We start from the raw sequence: 22974 nt of genomic DNA, 5'->3' as shown, positions 1-22974 counted from the left end.
TTTTTGTTACATTATGTATATAAAGGAAAATATTTGCTCATTGAGACCCCCCCCCACCGTAATATTACCTAACTGGAGTTTCCCACTTGTTTCTCATGATGTAGATAATCATACGGATATGATGGAAGTAGATGGGGATGTTGAAATCCCTCCTAATAAAGCAGTTGTGTTACGGGGCCATGAATCTGAAGTTTTCATCTGTGCCTGGAACCCTGTTAGTGATCTTTTGGCATCAGGGTATGCTTCTCAACGTGATTCTAATGTGGTTTTTAAAAATATGATGAATTGTTGTTCATTATAAATACAGTGTGGATATGAGAAAATAAAAAAATGGAAATAAAGTGTTTGTAAATGGGGAGGAGAGGAGAGGGGGAGGGAGGGCAGGGACAAGGGGAAAAAATGAGAACTAAGACCTGTCATGTAAAGGTACAAGATCCCAATGATGAACGTAACTGTACTATATACCTAAAATGTACCAATAAACTCAATGAGAAAAAAAATAAATACAGTGTGGACCCTGAAGTTGTAATCAGCCTGATGTAAGAACAATGGGTTAATTAGGTTAGTAGAAGATTCTTCTGCCTCTTGTTATCTGTAGTGTATACCCAGGTAAACATCCAGATCTCAGCTGTCTTGACTTAGCTACAGCCATCCCTTGGGAACCAATAGAATTTGCAACTCAGGTCCACTGTATATTATTTTTGTTTCTCAAAGGTTTGTGTTGTTCACTTGTGGTCATTTTGCCTTGTTAGATCTTTATTCCTTCATGAAGAAATTTTAGAACTTTTTTTGTACTGGGGATCTAACTCAGGATGTTGTGCTTGTGAGGCAGGCGGAAGCACCACTGAGCTAAATCCCTGGCCCCCTAGAACTTTTAATTAAACTTAGTTCTGAAAGAATAGAATGTATGGGAGTCCTAAAATGTAAAATGGTGGAAAATGTTGGAAATAAAAATCCCTGATAGTCTATTTTTTGTTTACCTTTTTAGTGATAAGATATAAATGTGTTGCTTTGATTTGAGATGCTTGAGAATGTTCTGATGATTTAAAATATATTGCATACTTTGCAGGTCGGGAGACTCAACAGCGAGAATATGGAATCTTAGCGAAAACAGCACTAGCGGTTCCACACAGTTAGTACTTAGACATTGCATACGAGAAGGAGGGCAAGATGTTCCAAGTAACAAGGATGTAACATCTCTAGATTGGAATGTGAGTACTCCTGTACTGTCCATGATGGGTGTACTTGCTAGGATATGTGGGCCCTGGGAGCCTCAGCTGATGGTGAGATTTGTTTTGGATTTCACTAAGTAATAACAAACCAAGAGTCCCCATCTCCAAATGTGGTATTAAAAAACAAAGCTGATCCTAGAGTAGTCATGTCTCGCATTTCATTTTCTAGCTTTTGGGTTATCTAGCAGCACGACTTTGTATAATTATTACTCAGCCACTCTGTACTTTATTTTCCTGTGTGTAAATTGGAAGTATGAAAATGGTACCTATGGAAAAGAGGTAATATGTGAAAAATGATCAGCATTATAATAGGTTATATACTAAATCCTTAACAATTCAGTCCTTTCTTGGGGGTAAATGAAATACATGTAGCAAAACCTTCTAATTTTGCTTGTTATGTTGTGAATTGCCAAAACTTCATTGCCAACTGCTCTTTAGAGACTGTTAGCTTTGCTAAGATTTATTGTAGCAGTAAGCATCTTAAAATTCTGACTTAGCAAAAAGTTTGATATTTCTGTATGTCTTAACCATTTTAATTTCAAATACACCACATACCTATATGGCTCCTTCCACTCCCCCTCCCCACCTCTACTCTCCCAGCCAAAAACCTCTTAGACTATTTTCATCATTGCGAAGAATATCAAGGCTCACGTGTCTTTTACTCAGCAACTGAGCATGCTTTCCTCCTCTGGCTTCCATTCAACTCTTTGGTTCCAGAGGTTGTTCCAAATCTTAGAGGAATGAAATCTATCTTTTAAAATGAGTATTCTAGATCAGTTTCTCAGTTCATCTGGGATTATTCACGGCTGGGTCTTTCATGTGCAGTTCAAAAATTCCTTCCTACCTGTAAAGTTCATATTGACAGTCATAAAATTCAGAGATATTTATTGCCGTGTAGTTATTTTGGTTGTAGGATTAGGACTGAGAATTAGCTTCTCATTATGGGCCCTTGTTTCTTAGGTCAGAAGGCCTTAGAGTTTTTTAACACTACTAGACTAGTAACTGTATTTAATGAAATTTATAGTTAACATTACAAATGATGGTTAATTAAAGAACATTAGTTTGTTGAGCTTGGTGATTCAGAACTGCAAATTATAGTTTTGAACAATGTGGGCTTTTCAAAAATGTATTATTCATTGTGAACTTGAATATTTTACTAAAAGAGGAAGGCATTATCCTTAATTAATGGTTCTTTTCCACAGCTGAAGTAAGACCCCATGAAATGTCTCCTCTTTAAAGTATTCTTTTCTTGGTTGAGTGGCTCATGAATGAAAACATTTGGGGACCTGTAGTTCAAAGGAAACTTGACATTGTGTAGAGTCTGAAAATAAGAACTTGACTTTGTTTTCAACAGACTTCACCTCCTTAGAGAGAGTCCTAAGGGATTTCCTAGATCCTAAGCAGAACTTTTAGTCACTTGGCTTTGTAGCTGAATGGCTTAAGCGGTCTGAAGTAGGTGATGTTATTTTGAATGCCCTGATTAGAAGCAATCAAGAAGGTGCCAAGTGCGGCAGGATTTCATTCTGTATCTCCAGTAATATTTGCTCATCCCAGCAATAGGATGCAAGATGTTCTATTTAATACAAGGTGTCAATGTGTTACATATTTGTTAAAGCAAGGCACAGGAAAGAAATAGTAAGTTTAGATAAATTTATATGAATTTTTTTTCATTAAACAGTCCGATGCAGTTGTATGAACTTTATTAACTATAAAGTCTACTTGTCCTCTCTTTTGGCTCTTTTCCTTTTGTTGCTTCTTTTATTGGTAAGTATGTTATAGTTGGGAATTCCTCAGTGTTCAAGAATTTGTTTATCTGAAACAGTATTGCTTGGAATATGCACATTTTCTTTAGTAAAGCAGTTAGGAGGGCCATATAACAAGATCCAATTATACTTAAATATTTGAGAGGATTTTGCTTTATCTTGTAGTAAATCTTTTTAAAATTAGGATTTTGTTTCCCTTCCCAATCCACTGTCTTATGTCCCTCCTTCAGGTATGTCTTTGAGAATACAAAAACCTTTGGACATGCAGGACAATTTTATTGCTGACCATGCCCTCAGAGCAGTTACTGTCATTGTTGAGATTTGGTTAAGTGTCTCCCCAGAACACTAACTTCTCAGCAATGAATGTGTTTTGTAGGTCTTCACAAATAGAACATGGCATTCACAAATGGAACTAATAAAGTGTTGAAGTGGAGAGGTCTCCTGTGCTTTGCTGTTTAAATGTGAAGAGTTTAAATAACAATTAAATGGCCTTTTTGTGTATCGTAATGAAAGAAATGTGTTTTTCCGCAGAGTGAAGGTACACTTCTAGCAACTGGTTCATATGATGGATTTGCCAGAATATGGACTAAAGATGGTAAATGCAGCATTTCTCTTTTTACTTTATTGTTGATCTGAGTTTTAAAGTTTGAAATAATTTTAAAATATTTCTTTCTGAATTTTAGGTAATCTTGCTAGTACCTTAGGGCAGCATAAAGGCCCTATATTTGCATTAAAATGGAATAAGAAAGGAAATTTCATCCTAAGTGCTGGAGTAGATAAGGTAAATGGACATTAAGCTAAGTTCTGTAAAGGTTAATATATTACAGAGTGTAATTGAAAGTAAAATTTTCTTTCCTGTTAATCATGTAAACAGAACAGTCACATTTTGGAATTTCACGTAAAAATTTATGATAATAGAATGCTTTCTTGATTTTCTGTCTGCGCATTCCTAAATCGTTCTCAGTTTTGCTGCACTGTGAGCTATGATGAAATGTGATACATCCTGCATTGTTTGGTTTCCTGCTTTTCTCACGAGTGAATCTAGCTCTGGAGTGATTTCATGGGAAATCCTTGAGCCACTTGGTTAGCAGAACCCCTAGTACTTAATTTAAACTAGACATGCAGGCCCTTACTAACTTTCATCTCATAACTAGGCTTGCTGACTGGTAAAATGTGGTCTGGTTCGCTCTACCGTACTCCCCAAAATAATTAAGGGTGTCTGATTGTTTTAAGGTGGGGAAAGATGTGCTAATAATAATTAACTGTGCTGAGGGAGGTGGAGAGAAAACTGGTTCAAGCTTTGTATTATTTGAGTACAAGAAGTAAGAAAAAGGAAGTTTGGGAAGGGGAGAAAAAAGCTTTATTAACAATCACTGCTGCAAACAGTGATTTGGGTTCCTATTTTAAATATTGTCAGATTCAAGCTGCTTATTTTTGTTAAGTGTGAGCTTTTCTCAATATGGAGAACTAGCTGATTTCACTGTCAACAACAAAACAGCTATGGAATCTTACATTAAAAACATGATTGCAGTAAAAGTTTGTAATGCAATTTAATAATAAACACTGTTGGCAACTAATAATTGTTACTTGAAGTGAAGTAACTGATGAAAAATCATGAGGGAAAAATTAAAGTATTTCATAATTTCCTTCCAAAATGGAATATAGCCTTGTACAATTTGGGATAAAATAAATGTTTAAAATTAAAGACATTACATACTGCTTTAATGCATTCAGGCATCCATTTTATGATCAACTCCTTTTAACTTCACACTAACTTACTTTTCTTTTCCTTTTAATCTCAGACTACAATTATTTGGGATGCACATACCGGTGAAGCCAAGCAGCAGTTTCCTTTTCATTCAGGTAAATCTTTACAGTTTTCACAAAAGCTGAAGTTTTTCTCTATATTTCTAATTAAACTTTTAGTAGCATACATAAGTCACTTAAAATCTTTAAATATCAAATCTCAGTCTTGTTTAGTATTCCTTTCAGAATTTGATGTTCTGTGACATTCACATTGTTATTTGTCACAGGATCATCAGATGTTTTCTTTGACGTGTGTGATACAGAAAGCATTTGCTGCCTGGCACAATTAAAAGAGTTATGTGTAATGGGAGGAACACAGAGGTTTGAATTAGATCTGGTTTTGGCAGTTCCATTTTTACTTAAGTTTGAAGACTGAGCACATTGTTTAACCTTTCTGAGCCTTATTTGCTTTCATCTATAATTGAGGGATAAACCTATTTGTTGGGACAGTAAGAATAAATGGCATATATGAAAAAATTGTATAGACACCTATAAATTTAGATATTGTCATTTTCTCATTTTACATGGATATATTAAATCATTCCACCTATATACACAAGTAGAAAACAGACTTTCCCAGTGTGCCCCTTCCTGCATGGTGCACAACCATGCAGCAGCAAATACAACTTGAGAAAAGACAGCTGAGTCAGTACCCTCACTATTTTTCAGCCTCATCTTTGTGTTCTAAGTTTCCTGGCTGCTGTAACCAAATGCTATTAACTACAGCAAGATGCCTAAAAATATTAGACCAATAGCTACTGAGACCTAGTAGCTACTAGGGCCTTTGCACTCCTATGACCTAGTAGCTACTAGGGCCTTCACGCTACTACATCCCCGTGCTTTTTTTTTTTTAAGACAGGGTCTCACTAAGTTGCCGAGGCAGGGTAAGAACTTGTGGTCTTCCTGCCTCAGCTCTCCAGTGTGCTGGTGTGTCAAGTGAAGAGAATAGTAGTTTTAGTACTACCAGATTAAGTTGCTTCTTTCAGGATAATGTTATGGTCAGGAAAGTTTTGGTTTGGAAACTAAGTACCCTGGTTATTTGTAAGTCCTTAGTGACATCATTTCACAAAGGGTTGTGGCACAACACCCCTTTAAATGATGTCAACTTGTATCATCAGAAATTTTTTTTTCCCCTGCCTTTTTCATTTACTGTGACTAAAGCCAGATAAGGCCAGAAATGATTATACTATAGTATCTCAATGATTTAGGTTTGCAAACACTGGAAAAAAAAATCTTAGTAAGCATTTACACAACAAGTTTTGCTTACCTGTTTTATTTCCTTTTTACCTTCTAGTCCACCACCAAATAGAATTTTCTTACATCTCTGACTATTCCTCCTACAGGTTTCTCTTACATTCTGATAGTGATACAAAGTTACAAGAAGTACATATGCTGTCCTTACTAGCTATTATGTAACGAATATCTGCTGTTCTAGAGAAGGTCCTTATTGAGTCCTAACTGGAACATGACTGAACCTACATGTACACCATTGATACTACCACTACTCTAAGATAAATACATCTGTTACCTTCAGAAGCTCCACCTCCCTTGTAATATCATATTCCCTTCCCTGGCAACCACTAATAATCTTTTGTGTCAAAAAATTACTTTTTATTATGCAGATGGGATCACACTGTGCATACTTTTGAGGGTGCTCTGTCTTGTTTTCATTTTGCATGATTTTGAATTCTTTCATGTTGTAACAAATAGGAATGCTACATTCCTTTTTATTACCAGTAACATTCTTTTATATAGCTGTATCACAGTTTATTTAACTACTTAGCTATTGAAATAAATTTGTGTTGCTTCCAGTTTGGGACAATTATGGATAAAATTGTTATACACGTTCATGTCCAAAGTCCTTACCTGGGCATGTATTTTTATTTCTTCTCTGCAGATCACTGCTAGTAGAATAGCTATATCATTTGGTAGCTGTATAATTTATTAAGAAACTACCAAACTGTTTTCAACATGGTTTACTTTCCCACCAGCAGAGTATATTCCAGTCCTTCTGTATTCTTTCCATCATTTGGTATATGGTCATTCTTTTTCATCATATGCCTCTGATGGTTGTGTTGTGATACTTAACTGATTTTAATTTGCATTTCCTACTGACTAGTGATACTGAATCTCTTTTCATATGGTTATATGCCATGTGAATATCTTTTCTGTTGAAGTTCCTGCTTACTACCTGTGATTTAATTGGATTATTTTCCTACTGGTGAATGTTTGAGTCATTTCCTGTTTACAAGTTCTTCATCAGGTATACTTAGCAAATTCTTCTCATCTGTGGCTGATCATTATATCCTTTTAGCAGTATCCCTCAAAGATCTGAAGTTCTTAATTTTGATGAACTCCATAATTTATTAATTTGCTATTTTATGTATCATGCTTTTAGTATGAACCTAATTTGGTCTTTTTCTATTTTCCTGAAGTGGATGCTGAGTTCATTGTTTGAGTCCTTCCTAATGGCATTTAGTGCTATAAACTTATCTTTTATGACTATTTAATGCTATCAGTATTTTTTTATATGTTTTCATTTGCTTAAATTAATTTTTATTTTTTTCTTTGGCTCCATAGTTTATTTAGAAGGGCCTCCATGGTTTCTTAGTATCTGGAGAATTTTCCAAAATTCTTTTTGCTATTGATTTCTAATTTAACTCCCTTATTTCTATAACTGTCATTTAGGCCACTGTGTTCAATAATATTGAAATCTTTTATAGTGTACTAGTTCTCTGTCTTCATTCCATCAATTACTGTGAGACAGTTACTGAAATCCTCAGTATTGGAAACAGTAATTTGTTTGTTTTGAAACTTTGTCAAGTTTTGCTTCTTACGTTACTTTGAAACTGCTATGAGATACAGGACCACTTTGAAGTATTTTGTCCTCATTTTGCTTTGATTCTTTATTATCAGTGCAAATAATAACATATTTAATAATACTAAGGTTATTTAATAACTTTTTTCTTCCTGTTAACAGTCTCTGCTTTGAAATCAACTTTGTCAGCTACTAATATAGCCAGTCCGGACTTTCTTTTGATTAGAATTGAGAAAGCATATATTTTCTGTCATTTTACTTTGTCATTGACGTCTTACTAAAGTCAATTTTACATAACATAAAATTGAATCTTATTTGTTCATTCAATCTCACAGTCTCTGTTATTTCATTGACATCTTACTAAAGTCAATTTTACATAGCATAAAATTGAATCTTATTTGTTCATTCAATCTCACAGTCTCTGTTATTTCATTATATTATTTGGGCTATTTACATTTAATGTCATTAGTGATAAGGATACTTTTCCTTTTCTTATATTTCTGTTTATTTATTTTTACTTTTTTCCCCCCAGTTCTGCTTCTATGTGAGCCAATTAAATTTTATGTTTGTTTTCTTCTTTGTACTATTAAACCTCAATTTGTTTTATTTTAGTGGTTGCATTAGCATTTATGATGTATACTTTAAATTTACTGTCTACCTTGAAATGATATTTAAAATGAGTTTCATAATTTTAAAAAATCTTATGTATTTAATACTTAGGCTACCATTTCCTGCACTCTTTATTTCTTTGTGTAGGTAAATATTTCTATTTCATTATTCATGACTATTGAGTTCTTTAGAAAAGTCTTTATTTCACTTTTTTTTTTTTTTTTTTTTTTTTCAGAGCCTCACAATGTAGTTGAGACTGCCCTGGAACTCACTATGTAGCCCGGGCTGGTCTCAAACTCACAGCAATCCTCCTGCCTCAGCCTCCCGAGTGCTGGGATTATAGGCGTGCAATACCACGCTGGGCTCTCACTTTTATTTTTGAAAGACAGTTTTGGAGACTGTAGAATTTTGGTTGACACATATTTTTCTTCAAGACATTAATATATTGCTCTACTCTTATTTGCATTACTCTCAGTTTGAAATGTGTTGCTTTTTTTTTTTTTTGGTACTGTTAAATAATTTGTCTTTTTTCCCCTCTATTGTTAAGATTTTCTTATAACTGGTTTTGAACAAATCGAATATGTTGTTCCTTGATTAGTTTTTCTAGTTTATCATTAAAATTCCATGAGTTTGTTGAGAATATTTTGGCTTACAGTTTCTTCAAATTTGAAAAACTTTGACCATTTTTTCAAGTATCTTTTTCCATTCCTCCTCTGACATCTTTTTAAACATACAACTCACACACAGACACACATATACATACACACATTAAGCTGTTTCAGGTTGTCCTGCAACCCACTGAAATTCTGTCCTGTCCCCCCACCCTTTCTTCTCTGGCTTTTTAAGTTATGGATAGTTTCTGAACTGCCTTCAGGTTCACAGGTTTTCTTTAACATCTAATCGGATGTTTATCCCATCTATCATATTTTTCATCTCACCTGTTGTAGTTTTTGTCTCTGAAAATTTTATTTCACAAGCTTCATGTCTTTCCTTGTCTTTTTGAACACATATATAGTACTTTAATACTTTTGCTAATCCTAACATTTGTGTCTGATTTAGATCATTTTCAATTAGATTTTTCAGTTTTGTCACATTTTTATGTAATTGCGTGCCAAGTTTAAAATTTTTTTTTTATAGTAATGGAGATCCACATCAGGGGTGCTTTGCCACTAATGTACACACCTACCTGTTTTTACTTTTGAGAATTTCTTGCTAAGTTATCTAGGCTAGCCTTGAACTTGCCGTCCTCTTGCTTTAGTCTCCCCAAGCAGTTGAGAGTATAGGCATGTGCTGCACACCTGGCACCTAATTACTTTTGGTTGGAAGTGAGACATTGTGAATCTTAACCTTGTCAGTTGTTGGATGTTTTTGTATTTTTGTACATAGTTGTGAAATTTATTGTGACATAGTTTACACTATTTGGAAATGATTTGTTATCTTACAAGATTTGCTAAGTGGCAGTGAAACAGTTCTGTGTGAGGCTTATTATTTTTACACTACTAAGAACCTGGTGTGTACTCTTAACTAGTGATTCACAAATCATAACTCTTTTCTAGACTGACTTATGGATATGGGCACTATTTTCAGCCTTGAGTAGTCGGCATTCTTCTTAACTTTTTGAGTGTATCTTTCCCATTCCCAACTAGTTTCTTCACATACTTGTGCTGATTAGCACTCAGCTGAATGAATACCTGAGAAGAGCCTATTGTACATTTTTAGAATTCTCTGTGTGCATAGCTTTGCCCCTGTTAGTACTGTATCCTGTGAGCCCTGCCGAAGGCTTCTCAGACTCCTCAGCTTTGTCTCTTCAACTCAGGAACTCCACCAATCTCTACCTAAGCAAATTCCTCGTTTGTGCTGAGACCTGCACATTGTTGGTTTCCCTCCTCAAAGTTTGTGGTTGTTATTTTGGACAGGAGGACAGTCTAGCTTCTGTTACTCCATCATGGCCAAATTGGAAGTACACCGTGCTTATAAAGCATGAATCAGTGAGTTATACCACTTCACATCAATTGGAATGACTGTAACAATGACAACAAACATTTTTAAAGACATGAAGTCAGGACTTATGTACTTTGCTAGTTAATATATAAAGTGGTATATCTGCTGTGGAAAACAATGTGACATTTCCTCATAAAGCTAAACTTAGGATTTCTGTGTGATGCAGCAGTTCTACTCATAGGTATGTGTCCAGAACCAAGGACTTGAGCAGATACTTGTATGTCGCTGTTTAGGACAGTATTATCCTCTTCAGGTATTACACAGTATTATTGTTACTAAAATGTTGGATGAACAGTACTGTCTAAAGAATTGATCAAACATTGTTTGTTTAGATAAAAATATATTACAGTAAAAGACACATTACCATTAATCCCCCTCAGAATAGTTCTTCTTGCTTTGAACACACTTATGCTATCATTCTCTCTACTTTCTGACGCAGTTTTGGAACTCCTCTTTTGTGAGTGTTATGAGGTATGACCGCAAATATAGTGAATGCTACTGCTAAGTAGCAGCCAGTGAAAAGACAGACTTGTAAAAATATTATGGTGTGTCTTCCTTAACCTTACCAGATCTGGCACTGTGTAACTCCTGGCTCTTGTCCAAAGTCAGAATGACTGTGAAAAGTAAACACTTTGAATCAATTCAGGATATCCAGGCCAGGCAGGTGTAGCCATGCAACTAAGGACAGTGAGGAAAGAGGACTTCCCATAACTGCTGCAGAAAGCAGCAGGAACAATGGGATAAGTGTATTCAAAGCAAGGTGGAATATTATGAAGGCAGGGATAATGGCATTGTGTCTTTTACTGTAGGTCATTCATTCATTCATTCATTTATTTATTTATTTTGTGTGGTGGTACCGGGGATTGAACTCAGGTCCTTGAGCTTGCGAGGCAGGCCACCGAACCGCTGAGCTAAATCCCCGGCCTTTTACTGTAGTAATTATAAAATTTAAACCTTTTTTTTTGGGGGGGGTACTGGCGATTAAACGCTGGACCTTGCACCTGTGAGGCAGGCAGTGGCACCACTGAAATCCCTGGCCCTTTAAACATCTTTATCACATCATATATATGTATATATGCATATATATGTACGTATATGATGTGATAAAGATGTTTGTGTGTGTGTGTGTGTGTTATGAGATAAAATATTCAGTCATATAAAAGAATAAAATCCTTGTATATGCCACAATATCAGTGACCTTGAAGACATGCTAAGTGAAGTAAGGTGGACATAACAGATAAATAACATCATTCCTCTTACCTGACTTGTTCATAGTGAAAAATTTATTAGAGGTTCTGGGAATTGGTAAAAGGGTGAATAGAGAGTTATTGCTTAAAGATTACTGAATGACTATTTAGGCCAGTGGTGGTGAACTTAGGGCACACGTGCTGCAGTGGGCTGTTTGTAACATTGAAAGTTTTAGAAGTTTTGCCATCACTAGCTTAGGGTGATAGAAAAAGTTTTGCCAATATGGTGATAGTTGCACACCACTGAATAAACTGCTGATTTATATACTTAAAAATGGTTAAAATGACAAATTTGTGTAATGGTATGACCTCGAGTTTTAAAAATGAATAGTACAATATTTCAAAAACGATTGAATTGTATACTTTAAATGGTAAATTACATCTCAGTAGGCTTTTAAAAAAATCTGTATTAAAAATACTCTTTTCTTCTCATATAGAGAATTCTTTGCAAATATTATGGAGCCTTAATGGGTTAGTGAAAATAAGTAAGAATGAGAGAAACAAATTTAATTTTATTAACTCCAGGATTTCTAAAGCAGTGAAATCCTGGAAACATCGATTAACTTTTTAGCATTCATTCATTCATTCATTCATTCATTCATTGTTAATCAGCACATGTGTGTAGTACACAGTGTTTCCATTCCTTGTGGGAATTTGGTACATGGACATAACACACCTTAATTCCTTTTTTCCATCTCCTTTCTCTTTTATCCTGTATAAAAGGAGGCCATAGTGGTAAAATGACCTCCTACTTTTTGCGTACATTTTATGTTACAAATATGTTCCTAAAGAATTGATAGTCTCTTGTTTCATTTTAGGAACCAATACAAAGTAAGAGGGTAAATGTTCTTACCCGATGTCAAGTTGTAACCATTGTGATTTATTTGGGGGCGGTGTTTATTTTTGTTTGTTTTTGAGACTGGGTCTTGATGCAGTTTAGGCTGGCCTTGAGTTCATTGTATAGCCTCAGTTGGCCTCAAACCCACAGCCATCCTCCTGCCTCTGCTTCCTGAGTGGTGGGATTACAGGTGTATGCCATCACGCCCACCAGCCATTGTGATTGATGAGCGAGGCATATCATAGAGGCGTTACAACTCAGGTTGTAGTATTTTCCAGCTTCTCAGAATCTTTATTTGGTTATACAGTTTGTTTTTGTTTCACTGAGCCTAGTGATACTATTTGTTTTAATGCTACTTTTACTTTCCTAGCCTCCTTGCTCAACATTTTGCAGACACATGACAGATATTCGGCCTTCTTCATAGCATTTTATTATATACTTCACTGTCTTCTAAATTTTTTTCAAACTCCACCCCCATTTCTCAATTAATTACTAAACAAACATTTTAAGTTGTTTTAAAATACATTTTGAATAGTGATAGTTAACCCATTAATGCCTTTTGGTCCATTTTTGGAATGCCTGTAACAGTGGAACATAATGATATGCTCTCTTTAAAGTCTTGTTCCTTGAATTTTTGTAGGTAACATATATGAATTTCATGCAGAGTTTTAAAAAACCACCTGTAGTCCCAGCATTTGGGAGGCTGAAGCAGGAGGATCACTGAAAGTTTAAGGCCAGCCTGAGCTACATAGTGAGTTCAAGGCCAGCCCAGACTAAATAGTGAGACCCTATTCTCTGCCATTCAATCTTACGCTTAGATGGTTTAATTTTAAATATATGCTATTTACCGAGTCAGGCTCTAGGCAAGTAGACGCAATCTATACTAGATATTCTAAGAAAAGGAATTTAATCCAGGGAAATAATTGTAGAGGTAGAGAGCCTATGCGCACACGTGCCAGGATGAGCTGTTTGTATTATTTAAAGCTCTGAAAGGTTCTCCATCACTGTTACAGGTGTTGAAAAGAATAAAGAATAAAGTTGCTAGAGATTAGCAACTGCAAGAAACCTAAGACCACAGAGAAGAAAGTTGTCTGGAGGGAATTAGAATTGTGGAGAAGAGGCTGAGAGGAAAGAGAATGAGCCATTCCCAGAGGCCGCACCTGAGAGGTTGCCTAGAGCAGTGTTGTCTATCTTTCCCCTCTTCCTGACTTTGCATTCCTAAGTGGCCTCCATTGTGTTATCCCATCTGAAAACAAGTTGGGCATAGGAGCCTGGGAAATGGAATCTGCAAGCGTCGGCTTCCTGGATTTCAGAGCATAGCGAGAGAGCATAGTCAGGAATATGTCTGTGAGCAGATTGACAGAGGAGCGGGATAACCATCCACATTGCTGTCAGAGGCAGTGACACACTGAAGAGCAACAGAGCTAACACACCGTGCTGACCTGGGTTTTTGGTTACTGCCTAATTTAGGTTGGATTCTCCCGGAAAGTCATGCCTGTAACAAGCATTTGAGTGAAATAATTTATTTAAGAAACACTTTCAGGAGAAACTAGTGAGGAAACTTGGGAAGCAGGATGGGAAAGAGGGAAGAAGCAAGCAAGGACACAGTTTCTAAGAGAAAGGTCCAGTCTTAGCCTAGTGCATGAGGGCTTAGGACAAATCGTTACACATGGTGCTTTGGTCATCTCTTTGTTATTTTTGTCTTATTAAGGTCTCAGTATAGGTTTCAGAGTAGCCTCAAACTAAAAAACCATCCTGCCTCCGCCTCCTGAGTACTAGGATTAAAGGCATGTGTCACTATGCCTGGCTTAGCTTTTTCATCTAATGTCTCCTCTTCCCAAACACTGCATACAGTCATTGTGTGCTGACTGTGGAGACAAAGGCAGCAGTGGAATAGGGCAGGTCTTGGAGAAGTTTGCCACTGGGAGACCTTTTTAGCAAAGCACTATTGGAAATTGTACACATAGCCCAGGAAAAAGAATCTCAGGAAAAACAAATGCCAGCTGAGGTAAAGTTGCTTTATGACAGTGAGAGAGAAATAGAGCCTAGAGCTTAGTTTCCACCTTTAAAATGACGTGATTCTTGGTTATTTCTGGGTATTTTTTCTTTCATTATTTGAAATTTTGTACAAAAGGTGAATTTATGTATTTTTCACAAGGGGGAAAGGAATTGATAAGGTGAGTCTGAACTCCATATTTCTTCTGCAGTAAGTTCACATTAAATGTGCCTTTTTTATTAGTTTTCTTCACAAGCTGATTTGATTCAGGTAGTATCCTGAACCTGGTTTTTTATAGTAGAAATGTACCCAAACTAGTTCTCCCCCTGCCTCATTAAGTTTATTGGTACACTTTAGGTAGACAGTACAGTTACATTCATCATTGGGATCTTGTACCTTTACATGACAGATCTTGGTTCTCATTTTTTCCCCATACCCCTGGCTTCCCTTCACCTCCTCCACCTTCCCCTATTTACAAAAACTTTGTTTCCATTTTTTTTCCTTTTCTCATATATTTTTCTTTTCCCTTCTTTCTTTTCCTCTACCCTTCCCATTTCTCCTACTCCTTTAGCCTTTTCTTTCTATTTCACATTGTCAATTTGAACCTTATACACACTTTTAGTATTTGACACCAGAGAAACTATTTGGTATTTACACATGTATGTCCTACTTATTTCACTTAAGAGTATGGTGTCAGTGTGCATCCATTTTCCTATAAATGACTCGAGTTTCTCATTCTTTATGGCTGAGTAGTACTCCATTTTATAGAAAAACCCATCTTTATCCAGTCTCCAGTTGATGGGTAATTAGGCTTTTTCCAAATTTAGCTATTACAAAACTGTGCCACTATAAACATGGGTGAGCACATATCACTGTGATACTATTCTTTTAATTCTCTTGGAAAGATACCCAGCAAAGGCATAACTGGATCAAATGGGACCTCTAATCCTAGTTTTTGGAGGTATCTCCATATTAATTTCCACAGTGGTTGCACTAGTACCGCTCTCAGCAAGACGGGTTCCTTTCTCCCCACAACCCTCCAGCATTTGTTATTGGTTGATGTTTTGATAGCAGCCATTCTTTCTGTGGTGAGGTTTGGAATCTCAATGTTGTTTTCATGTGCATCTCTTAAACATCCAGTGATGTTGAACATTTTTCATCTCTTTATTTGCTGCTTTCACGTCTTTGTCTGAGTGTTCATTTCAGATGCCAATTTTTGAATTGGGTCTTTGTATTTGGGGGGGTCTGTTTTTGTTTTTTTTTTTTTGAGCTTTTTATATATTCTAGGTAGTAGTTCTTTGTCTGAGGAAAAGCTGATAGAAAAACTTTTCCCACATTGTAAGTTGTCTCTTAGCTCTGTTGGTGGTTTCTCTTGCAGTGCAGAAGATTGTTAATGAGATCCCAGTTGTTGATTCTTTGTGCTAGTTCCCGTGCTACTGAGATTTCTTCATAAGGTCTTTTCCTGTAGTTCTACCTATCTTCCAGCAAGTTGAGTGTTTAATATTTTAATATTTAGATCTTTAATCCACTTGGATTTTAGTTTAGTGCATGGTAAAGGATAAGAGTCTAGTTGGCAGGTTGACATTCAATTTTTCCAACACCTTTTATTAAAGAGACCGTCTTTCCTCCAGTGAGGATGGTTGGCTCCTTTGTCAAAGATGAGGTAGCTGAGTATGTCTGGTGCTGTTTCTGCATCATCTAATCTGGTCCACTGATCTTTGTGGTCTGTTTCTTTGCCAGTACCATGCTGTTTTTTTTTTAATCACAGTGGCTTTGTAAATATTTTCAAGGTGGGCATTGTGATATCCCCTGTCTGTTGCTTAGAATGGCTTTTGCTATTCTAGGTCTCTTCTGGTTCCAGATGAATTCTTGGATTGTTTTCTCTAGTTCTGTGAAATATACTGTTGGGATTTCAATTGGGATTGTATGGCCATTTTCACTATGTTGATTCTTCCTACCCAGGACAAGGAATGACTGTCCATTTTCTTATATCCTCTTCAGTCTCTTTTTCAGAGTGCTGTAGTTTTCAGTGTAGAGGTCTTTTGCTTCCTTCGTTAGATTGATTCCTAGATATTTAATTTTTAGGATGTTATTGTGAAAGGAATTGTTTCCTTAATTTCTCTCTAGTGAGTCTGTTATTTGTGTATAAGAAGACTATTGATTTTTGAGTGTTGATCTTGTATCCAGCTACTCAGCTGAAAGTGTCAATTAAGTCTAGAAGTCTTTTGGCAGAGTTTTTGGGTCTTCTATGTAGGGTATCATATTGTCAGCAAATAATGACAGTTTAACTTCTTCCTTTCCTATCTTTATTGCTTTTATTTCTTTCTATTGTCTAATTGCTGTGGCTAATGTTTCTAGAATTATACTGAACAGGAGTGGTGACGGTGGACATCCTTGTCTTGTTCCTGATTTTAGCATGAAGGTTTTCAGCTTTTGGTCATTTAATATGATGTTGGCTATTGTTTTTTTGTAGGTAGCCTTTATCAAGTTGAGATAAAGACCATCTATTCCAATTTTCTGCAGGTTTTTTTTTTTTAATCATGAATGGGTGTTGAATTTTGTCAAATGCTTTTTCTGCATCTTTTGAGACGATCATATGGTTTTGCCCTTAACTCCATTAATATAGTGTATTACATTTATTGTTTTACATATGTTGAACCATCCTTGCATCCCTGAGATAAGTCGGACTTGGTCAGGGTATATGATCTTTCTTTGCCAGTATCTTATTGAGGATTTTTGCATATATGTTCATTAGGGAGATTGTCCTGCAGTTCTTTTTTGTTTTTTGTTTTTTTTTGGTACCAGGGATCAAACAGGTCATTGCGCTTGTGAGTCTGGTGGTGGAACCACTGAGCTAAATCCCAGGCCCCTGTAGTTCTTTTATGGTTGAGTCTTTCCTGGGTTTTGGAATTAAAGTATCACTTGCTTCCAGGAATGAATTTGAAAGTATTGCTTCTCTTTCAATTTCATTGAAGAGTTTAAACAATAGTCGTAATAGTTCTTCTCTAAATATCTTGTAGAATTCCGCAGTGAAGTCATCAGGACTTGGGCTTTTCTATATTGGTAATGTCTTAATTACATTTTCAATTTCACTGATTGTAATTGGGGTGTTTAGAATTTTTTTTTTTTATCTTCGTTCAACTTTGGTAATTCATATGTATCTAGAAATCTGTCCATTTCTTCTGTTTTCCATTTTATTAAGAGTACAGGTTCTCAAAGTAGGGTTTGATGATCTTCTGGGTTTCTGCTGGATCTGTTGTGACTTCATCTTTTTCATTCCTAATTGCCTGGATTTGAGCCTTTTCTTTCCCTTTTTTGGATAATATTGGCTAATAGTTTATTCATTTTATTTATTCTATGGAAAAACCAAGTCTTTGATTCATTGATTTGTATGTGTGTGTGTGTGTGTGTGTATGTGTGTGTCTCGTTCTTAGTCTCCATTGCATTGATTTCTGCTCTGATCATTATGCTTTCCTCCCTTTTATGAGTTTTGGGTTTGTCTTGCTCTTTTTCTAGGAGCTTAAGATTCAACATTAGGTTATTTATTTTAGCTTGCTCTGTTTTCCTAGTATGGAAATTCACTGCTAAGAATTTTCCTCCAGAACTGCTTTCATTGTGTTCCATAGATTCCTTTATGTTGTGCTGACATTATCATTTATTTGTAAAAACTTTTAATTTCTTTAATTTCCTCTGTGACCCATTCGTTGTTCAAGAGAGTGTTTGATTTGCATGTGTTTGTGCACTTCTTGTGGCTTCTTATGCTATTGATTTCCAGTTTAATTGCACCGTGGTCTGATAATATACATGGGATAGCTTCAACTCCTTTGCATTTACTTAAACATGTTCTGTGAGCTAGTATTTGGTCTGTTTTGGAGAATGGCCCGTGTGCAGCTGAAAAGAATGTATATTCTGATTTTCTGGGTTGGAAATCTCTGTAGATTGCTGTTAAATCTATTTGTTCAAAACCTTGATTCAGTTCTTGTATATTTCCTTGTTGACTTTTTGTCTAGATGACCTGTTTGTGACAGTGGGGTATTAGGTACCCCACTACAATTTTATTAGTGCTTATTTGGTTTTTCATGTCCCTTAATATTTGTTTTACATAGTTGGGGGCATTAATATTTGGTGCATGTATATTTATGAGTGCTATCTCTTCCTCTTGGATTGTTCCCTTTACACAGATGTAGTGATCTTCTTTGTCTCTCTTAATTAGTTTTGGCTTGAAATTTATTTTTTCTGCAAATCAGATTTCTACCCAGATTTTTTTTTTTTTTGCATTCCTGTCACTTGAAGAACTGTTTTCGATTATTTTATCAGTTTGAGTTTCTTTTTCAAGTAGGTGTGTTTCTTGTATATAGCATATTGTTGGATTTTGCTTCTTAATCCATTCTGCCAGTCTGTTTCTTTTGATTGGTGAATTGAGGCCATTAACATTGATGGTTATAACTGATATGTATTATCATTGTCATGTTATTCTCCTGTTGTTGACCTTTTTAATTATCTGCCCTCCCTTTAATTTCTTGCTTTGCCTAATGGATTTGCTCTGTTAGACCTCATGGACTTGTGACCCTCATTGTCTTTTTGTAGGATATTGTTTAGAATTGCCAAAGTAGTTCTTCTAATGTCTGATCATATTAACCACCATTTGCTTCCTTGAGAGCTCTACTTTAGGTCTAACATTGAACTTAATTTGTCTTGAGTCAGTTAAAGAAGTCAGTTTCTCTCTCCTTATTCTTTGTCTCAGTATCTTTCTGTAGTTCTCAAAACTGATTAGATTTTTCTGTCATAAATGGTTTTAAATCTTCTTTTTCCTTTCTTTTGAATGTTCCTACCTGTAGTTGCAAGTTCTCATGCATGACATATGCTCCTCGACTTACTTGTGTAACAATGCTCAAACTTGCTGTTATAATATGTTTAGTATTAATATTGCTGGTTCTACATATACATGGTAAGGAGTGGCTTTGCTTTCCTTCCCTCAGATAAACTCTGATCTCTGGTATAGAATACTTTGTGTTGCTAATGATGAAAAAATGTATAACCCTCCCATTTTTCTCTTGATATGTATTTTTGCTCCTAAATCAAGTTGACAAACTTTGTAAAGGGCCAGAAAGTAGCGATTTAAGCATAGTAAGCCGTAGGATCTGTGTTAAACTAGTCAACTATGCCCTTAGAGTGCAAAAGCAGCCACAAATATATGTAATCTAATGAGCTTGCTGGGTTTCAGGAACGCTTTATTTGTGAACCCTAAAATTTAAATTTCACATAATTTTCACATTATGGTCCATTTTGATGTACTCTCCAACCCCTGTCCCAGCTGACTAAAATGTGAAAACCATTTTTGGCTCACGTGCTAAAAGTTTGCTTTCAATCCAGTGTTCTTTGACTGCAATACTCCTGTTGCTTAACCCAATTAGTTGGTGTCATTACTTTAATGTGCTAGTTATAGAAAGCCTTTGTACCTTGGTGTAGGGGATACTGAAAGGAAAGAATGTTTAATCATATCAAAATGCAAATGAGACTAAGTATTAAATGCCAGGCGACTTTTGGGCTTTTGAGGTCTTAAATTCAGTGATTTTAAGAAGTATTTGATTTTTTAGCAGTATTTGACAATAATTGCCTAGAAAAATATATTTGCAAATTAAATGCAGTGTCTGATTTATCACTTGAGTGATAATAACACCAATACTTATGTAACATTTTATGTAACTCCTATAATTTATGAAGTCATTTTCTGTGCACATCATCTCTCTTGATCTTCACAACATCCCTATATACTAATCTTAGAACTGGCATTTATCCCTATTTTTTAGATGAGGAATTGCTGTGAAAGGTTAAGTGACTGGCTTGGAAATTTGACAATGGTAGAACTCAACCCAGGCCTCTTGTCCATTGAACCACTCAGGGATTTTTTTTTTTTTTTTCTCATTGAATTTATTGGTACATTTTAGGTGTACAGTATAGTTGCATTCATCATTGGGATTTTGTACCTTTACGTTACAGGTCTTGGTTCTCATTTTTTCCCCTTGTGCTTGCCCTCCCTTCACCCTCTCCTCCCCTCCCCATTTGCAAACACTTTATTTCCATTTTTTCATATTTTTTTCTTTTACCTTATTACCTTTCCCCTACCCATCTCACTTTCCCTACACCTTTAGCCCTTTTTCTTCCTATTTCACATTGTCAGTAGTATCATTAGGATCTCATGTACTATTACATTTTTTCACACCAGAGAAACTATTCAGTATTTACGCATGTGTGACCTATTTATTTCACTTAGGAGCATATCCTCAATATGTATCCATTTTACTATGAATGAATCTAATTTCTCATTCTTTATGGTTAGTAGTATTCCGTTTTATAGAAAAAAAACATCTTCTTTATCCAGTCTCCAACTGATGGGCAAATGGGCTGTTAGGGAATTTTAGAAATAAAGCAACATCATAATGTTTGATTTGTCATTATAAAATAGAGAACCCTTGAGGCATTTTTAGTAATTTATAGAGTAAATTACTAGGTCAAAGTACTAGCCTAATGTCTGTTAGTGTGTGTCTGACATAGAGATAACTAAACTGAAATTCATTAATATTTTAATATTTATATAGTATTGTTTTAATATTTTCTTAGTAATTTAAAGTAAAATATTTAATTGCTCTTTAGCATAATAGTCAACCACAGAGCAGAGCTCGGCATCCTAAAATTCAGTGCACATATAATAATACAGACCAAACCTTTGTTCCTTTCTAGCACCAGCACTGGATGTTGACTGGCAGAGCAACAACACCTTTGCTTCTTGTAGTACAGATATGTGCATTCATGTCTGCAAATTAGGACAAGACAGACCTATTAAAACATTCCAGGGACATACGGTAAGAAGCTTTTTTTCGCTCTTTTGGGTGGGTACCAGGGACTCCTCAGGTAGTTGAGACTGCCCTTAAACTTGCTGTGTAGCCCAGGCTGGCCTCACAGTGATCTTCCTGCCTCCACCATGCCCAGCTCCTTTTTCACTCTTTAAAACAACTTCCTTCAGAATAGTTTAGAAATAGTATGTTTAATAGCCAAACAGCAACCTAAAGTGAAAATGTGAATATTTGTGGTTATTTTAGAATGAAGTAAATGCTATCAAATGGGACCCAACTGGCAATCTCCTGGCCTCCTGTTCTGATGACATGACTTTGAAGGTAATTTTGGTAATGGGAAGAAATGGGGCGGGGGTGTCCTCGTGTCGCTGCTTTTGCCATTTTAAGACCATTTTTCTCTGTTACATTAAATGCTTAAGGCTGGATGAGGGTTTATCCTTTTTTAATGTTTAATCATTTCGTTTTTGCATTTTACAAGTGATTAAAACTGAGTCCTCACCTCCAACAACTGACTCTAAATGAATCCTGGAAATCTTGGTTTGCTATTGTTGTCCTGAAATGCCTGCAATGGTTTTGGCTAGACAGTTCTTATACATGGTCTCCCATGGAAACATTACTATTAAGACTGCATTTCTTAATGCTTTTGCCTTGGAGTTCTTGTATGCACATGCACTAATGCTTGTAAAGTGGGGGAAAAAAAAACTTGTGGAAGAGTGTGTGGAACATGTGAGGAAGTGATAAAATCCTGGTGTCCAGAGATTGCACCAAGGATTAAGTTGCAAGCTAGAGAGATTGGTTGGAATTAGAAATTATTAGAGACTTTCTTCATCTTACGAATAGTTACAGTTCATGTAATATTTTAAAGTAGAAATGAGGTAAACAATATGTAATGCAACCATTTTCTGAAAACAATAACAGACAAAGCTTAAGAAACTCTTGAATTACCAGATCAAGAAGGATGACCTTGCAAAAAAGGAAATTGAAAATAAATGATCAAAGTGAAGAAGAGGGTACACGGAAACTGTTTCAGGGAATCAGTGTGGCAGCAGTATCATATGCTATTGAAAGGTCCAATAATTAAAAATTCCAGCAACATGTCTTGCGATTCATTCACAAAATGAATGGGGATTACAAAAGCCTAACCTACAGGAAAACTATGATACTACTTTATTATCTCTTACTAGTCACATTCTGTAAACGAATTACAGCTCATTTTTCTTCATTGGCTGCTGGAGTTGTGTGTGTTTGCAAAATCTCCCTGCCCCTGTCTGTATTGAATGGTTTCTGGAAATATTCTAGGTTATAAGTACTTTAAAAATCTGTACATGTGCACCTGTTTTCATGTTAAGAAAGCCTTATTCTTTAATCATTTTAAGATTGTAATTGTTGCATCTGTTACTTTTCATTAGTTTTGTATAATTCATCATTATATTATTTGTAAGTTGCTTACTTACTTTCACATCTCCATTGCAAAGTTTTTCTGATTGTAATTGTAAAAGCAATTAATGTAGGGCTTTAATTTGAGACAGAATAAAAACTATGCATTAAACATTTTAAGATCAAAAATATACATTTTGAGGGCTAGGGATTTAGCTCAGTGGTTCCACCACCTGCATCGCAAGCTCAAGGACTTGAGTTAGATCCCCAGTACCCATCTCCCAAATGTGTGTGTATGTGTGTATACACGTTTTGTACCATTTGACACTATCTAATGTGATTTTTAAAACAGGTGCATTTAGTTGATTTCAGACCTTCACAATAGTGACTATTTTTAAAGAACTTAAAAACTGGTTTATCATTCTTTATAGAA

At 35.6% G+C, this 22974-nt stretch overlaps 1 protein-coding gene across 5 annotated transcripts in view; it reads left to right on the top strand.

The window, feature by feature from the left end:
• The window catches only part of Tbl1xr1 (TBL1X receptor 1), a 155948-nt gene that overhangs the window by 120966 nt on the left and 12008 nt on the right, over window positions 1-22974 (top strand). For all 5 annotated transcript variants that reach the window (XM_010632428.2, XM_033762529.1, XM_033762532.1 and 2 more), the window contains 6 exons: window positions 1070-1211; window positions 3527-3590; window positions 3679-3776; window positions 4798-4858; window positions 21052-21173; window positions 21411-21485. In XM_010632428.2, the coding sequence (XP_010630730.1) occupies window positions 1070-1211; window positions 3527-3590; window positions 3679-3776; window positions 4798-4858; window positions 21052-21173; window positions 21411-21485 (562 nt within the window). The remainder of the gene's footprint in view (window positions 1-1069; window positions 1212-3526; window positions 3591-3678; window positions 3777-4797; window positions 4859-21051; window positions 21174-21410; window positions 21486-22974) is intronic.

The sequence above is a fragment of the Fukomys damarensis genome, unplaced genomic scaffold (assembly GCF_012274545.1).
Source record: "Fukomys damarensis isolate Sample0158 unplaced genomic scaffold, DMR_v1.0_HiC HiC_scaffold_12, whole genome shotgun sequence".
Taxonomy (NCBI): Eukaryota; Metazoa; Chordata; class Mammalia; order Rodentia; family Bathyergidae; genus Fukomys; species Fukomys damarensis.
Note: the sequence above shows the minus strand (reverse complement) of the source record. Positions and strands in the feature narration are given on the sequence as shown.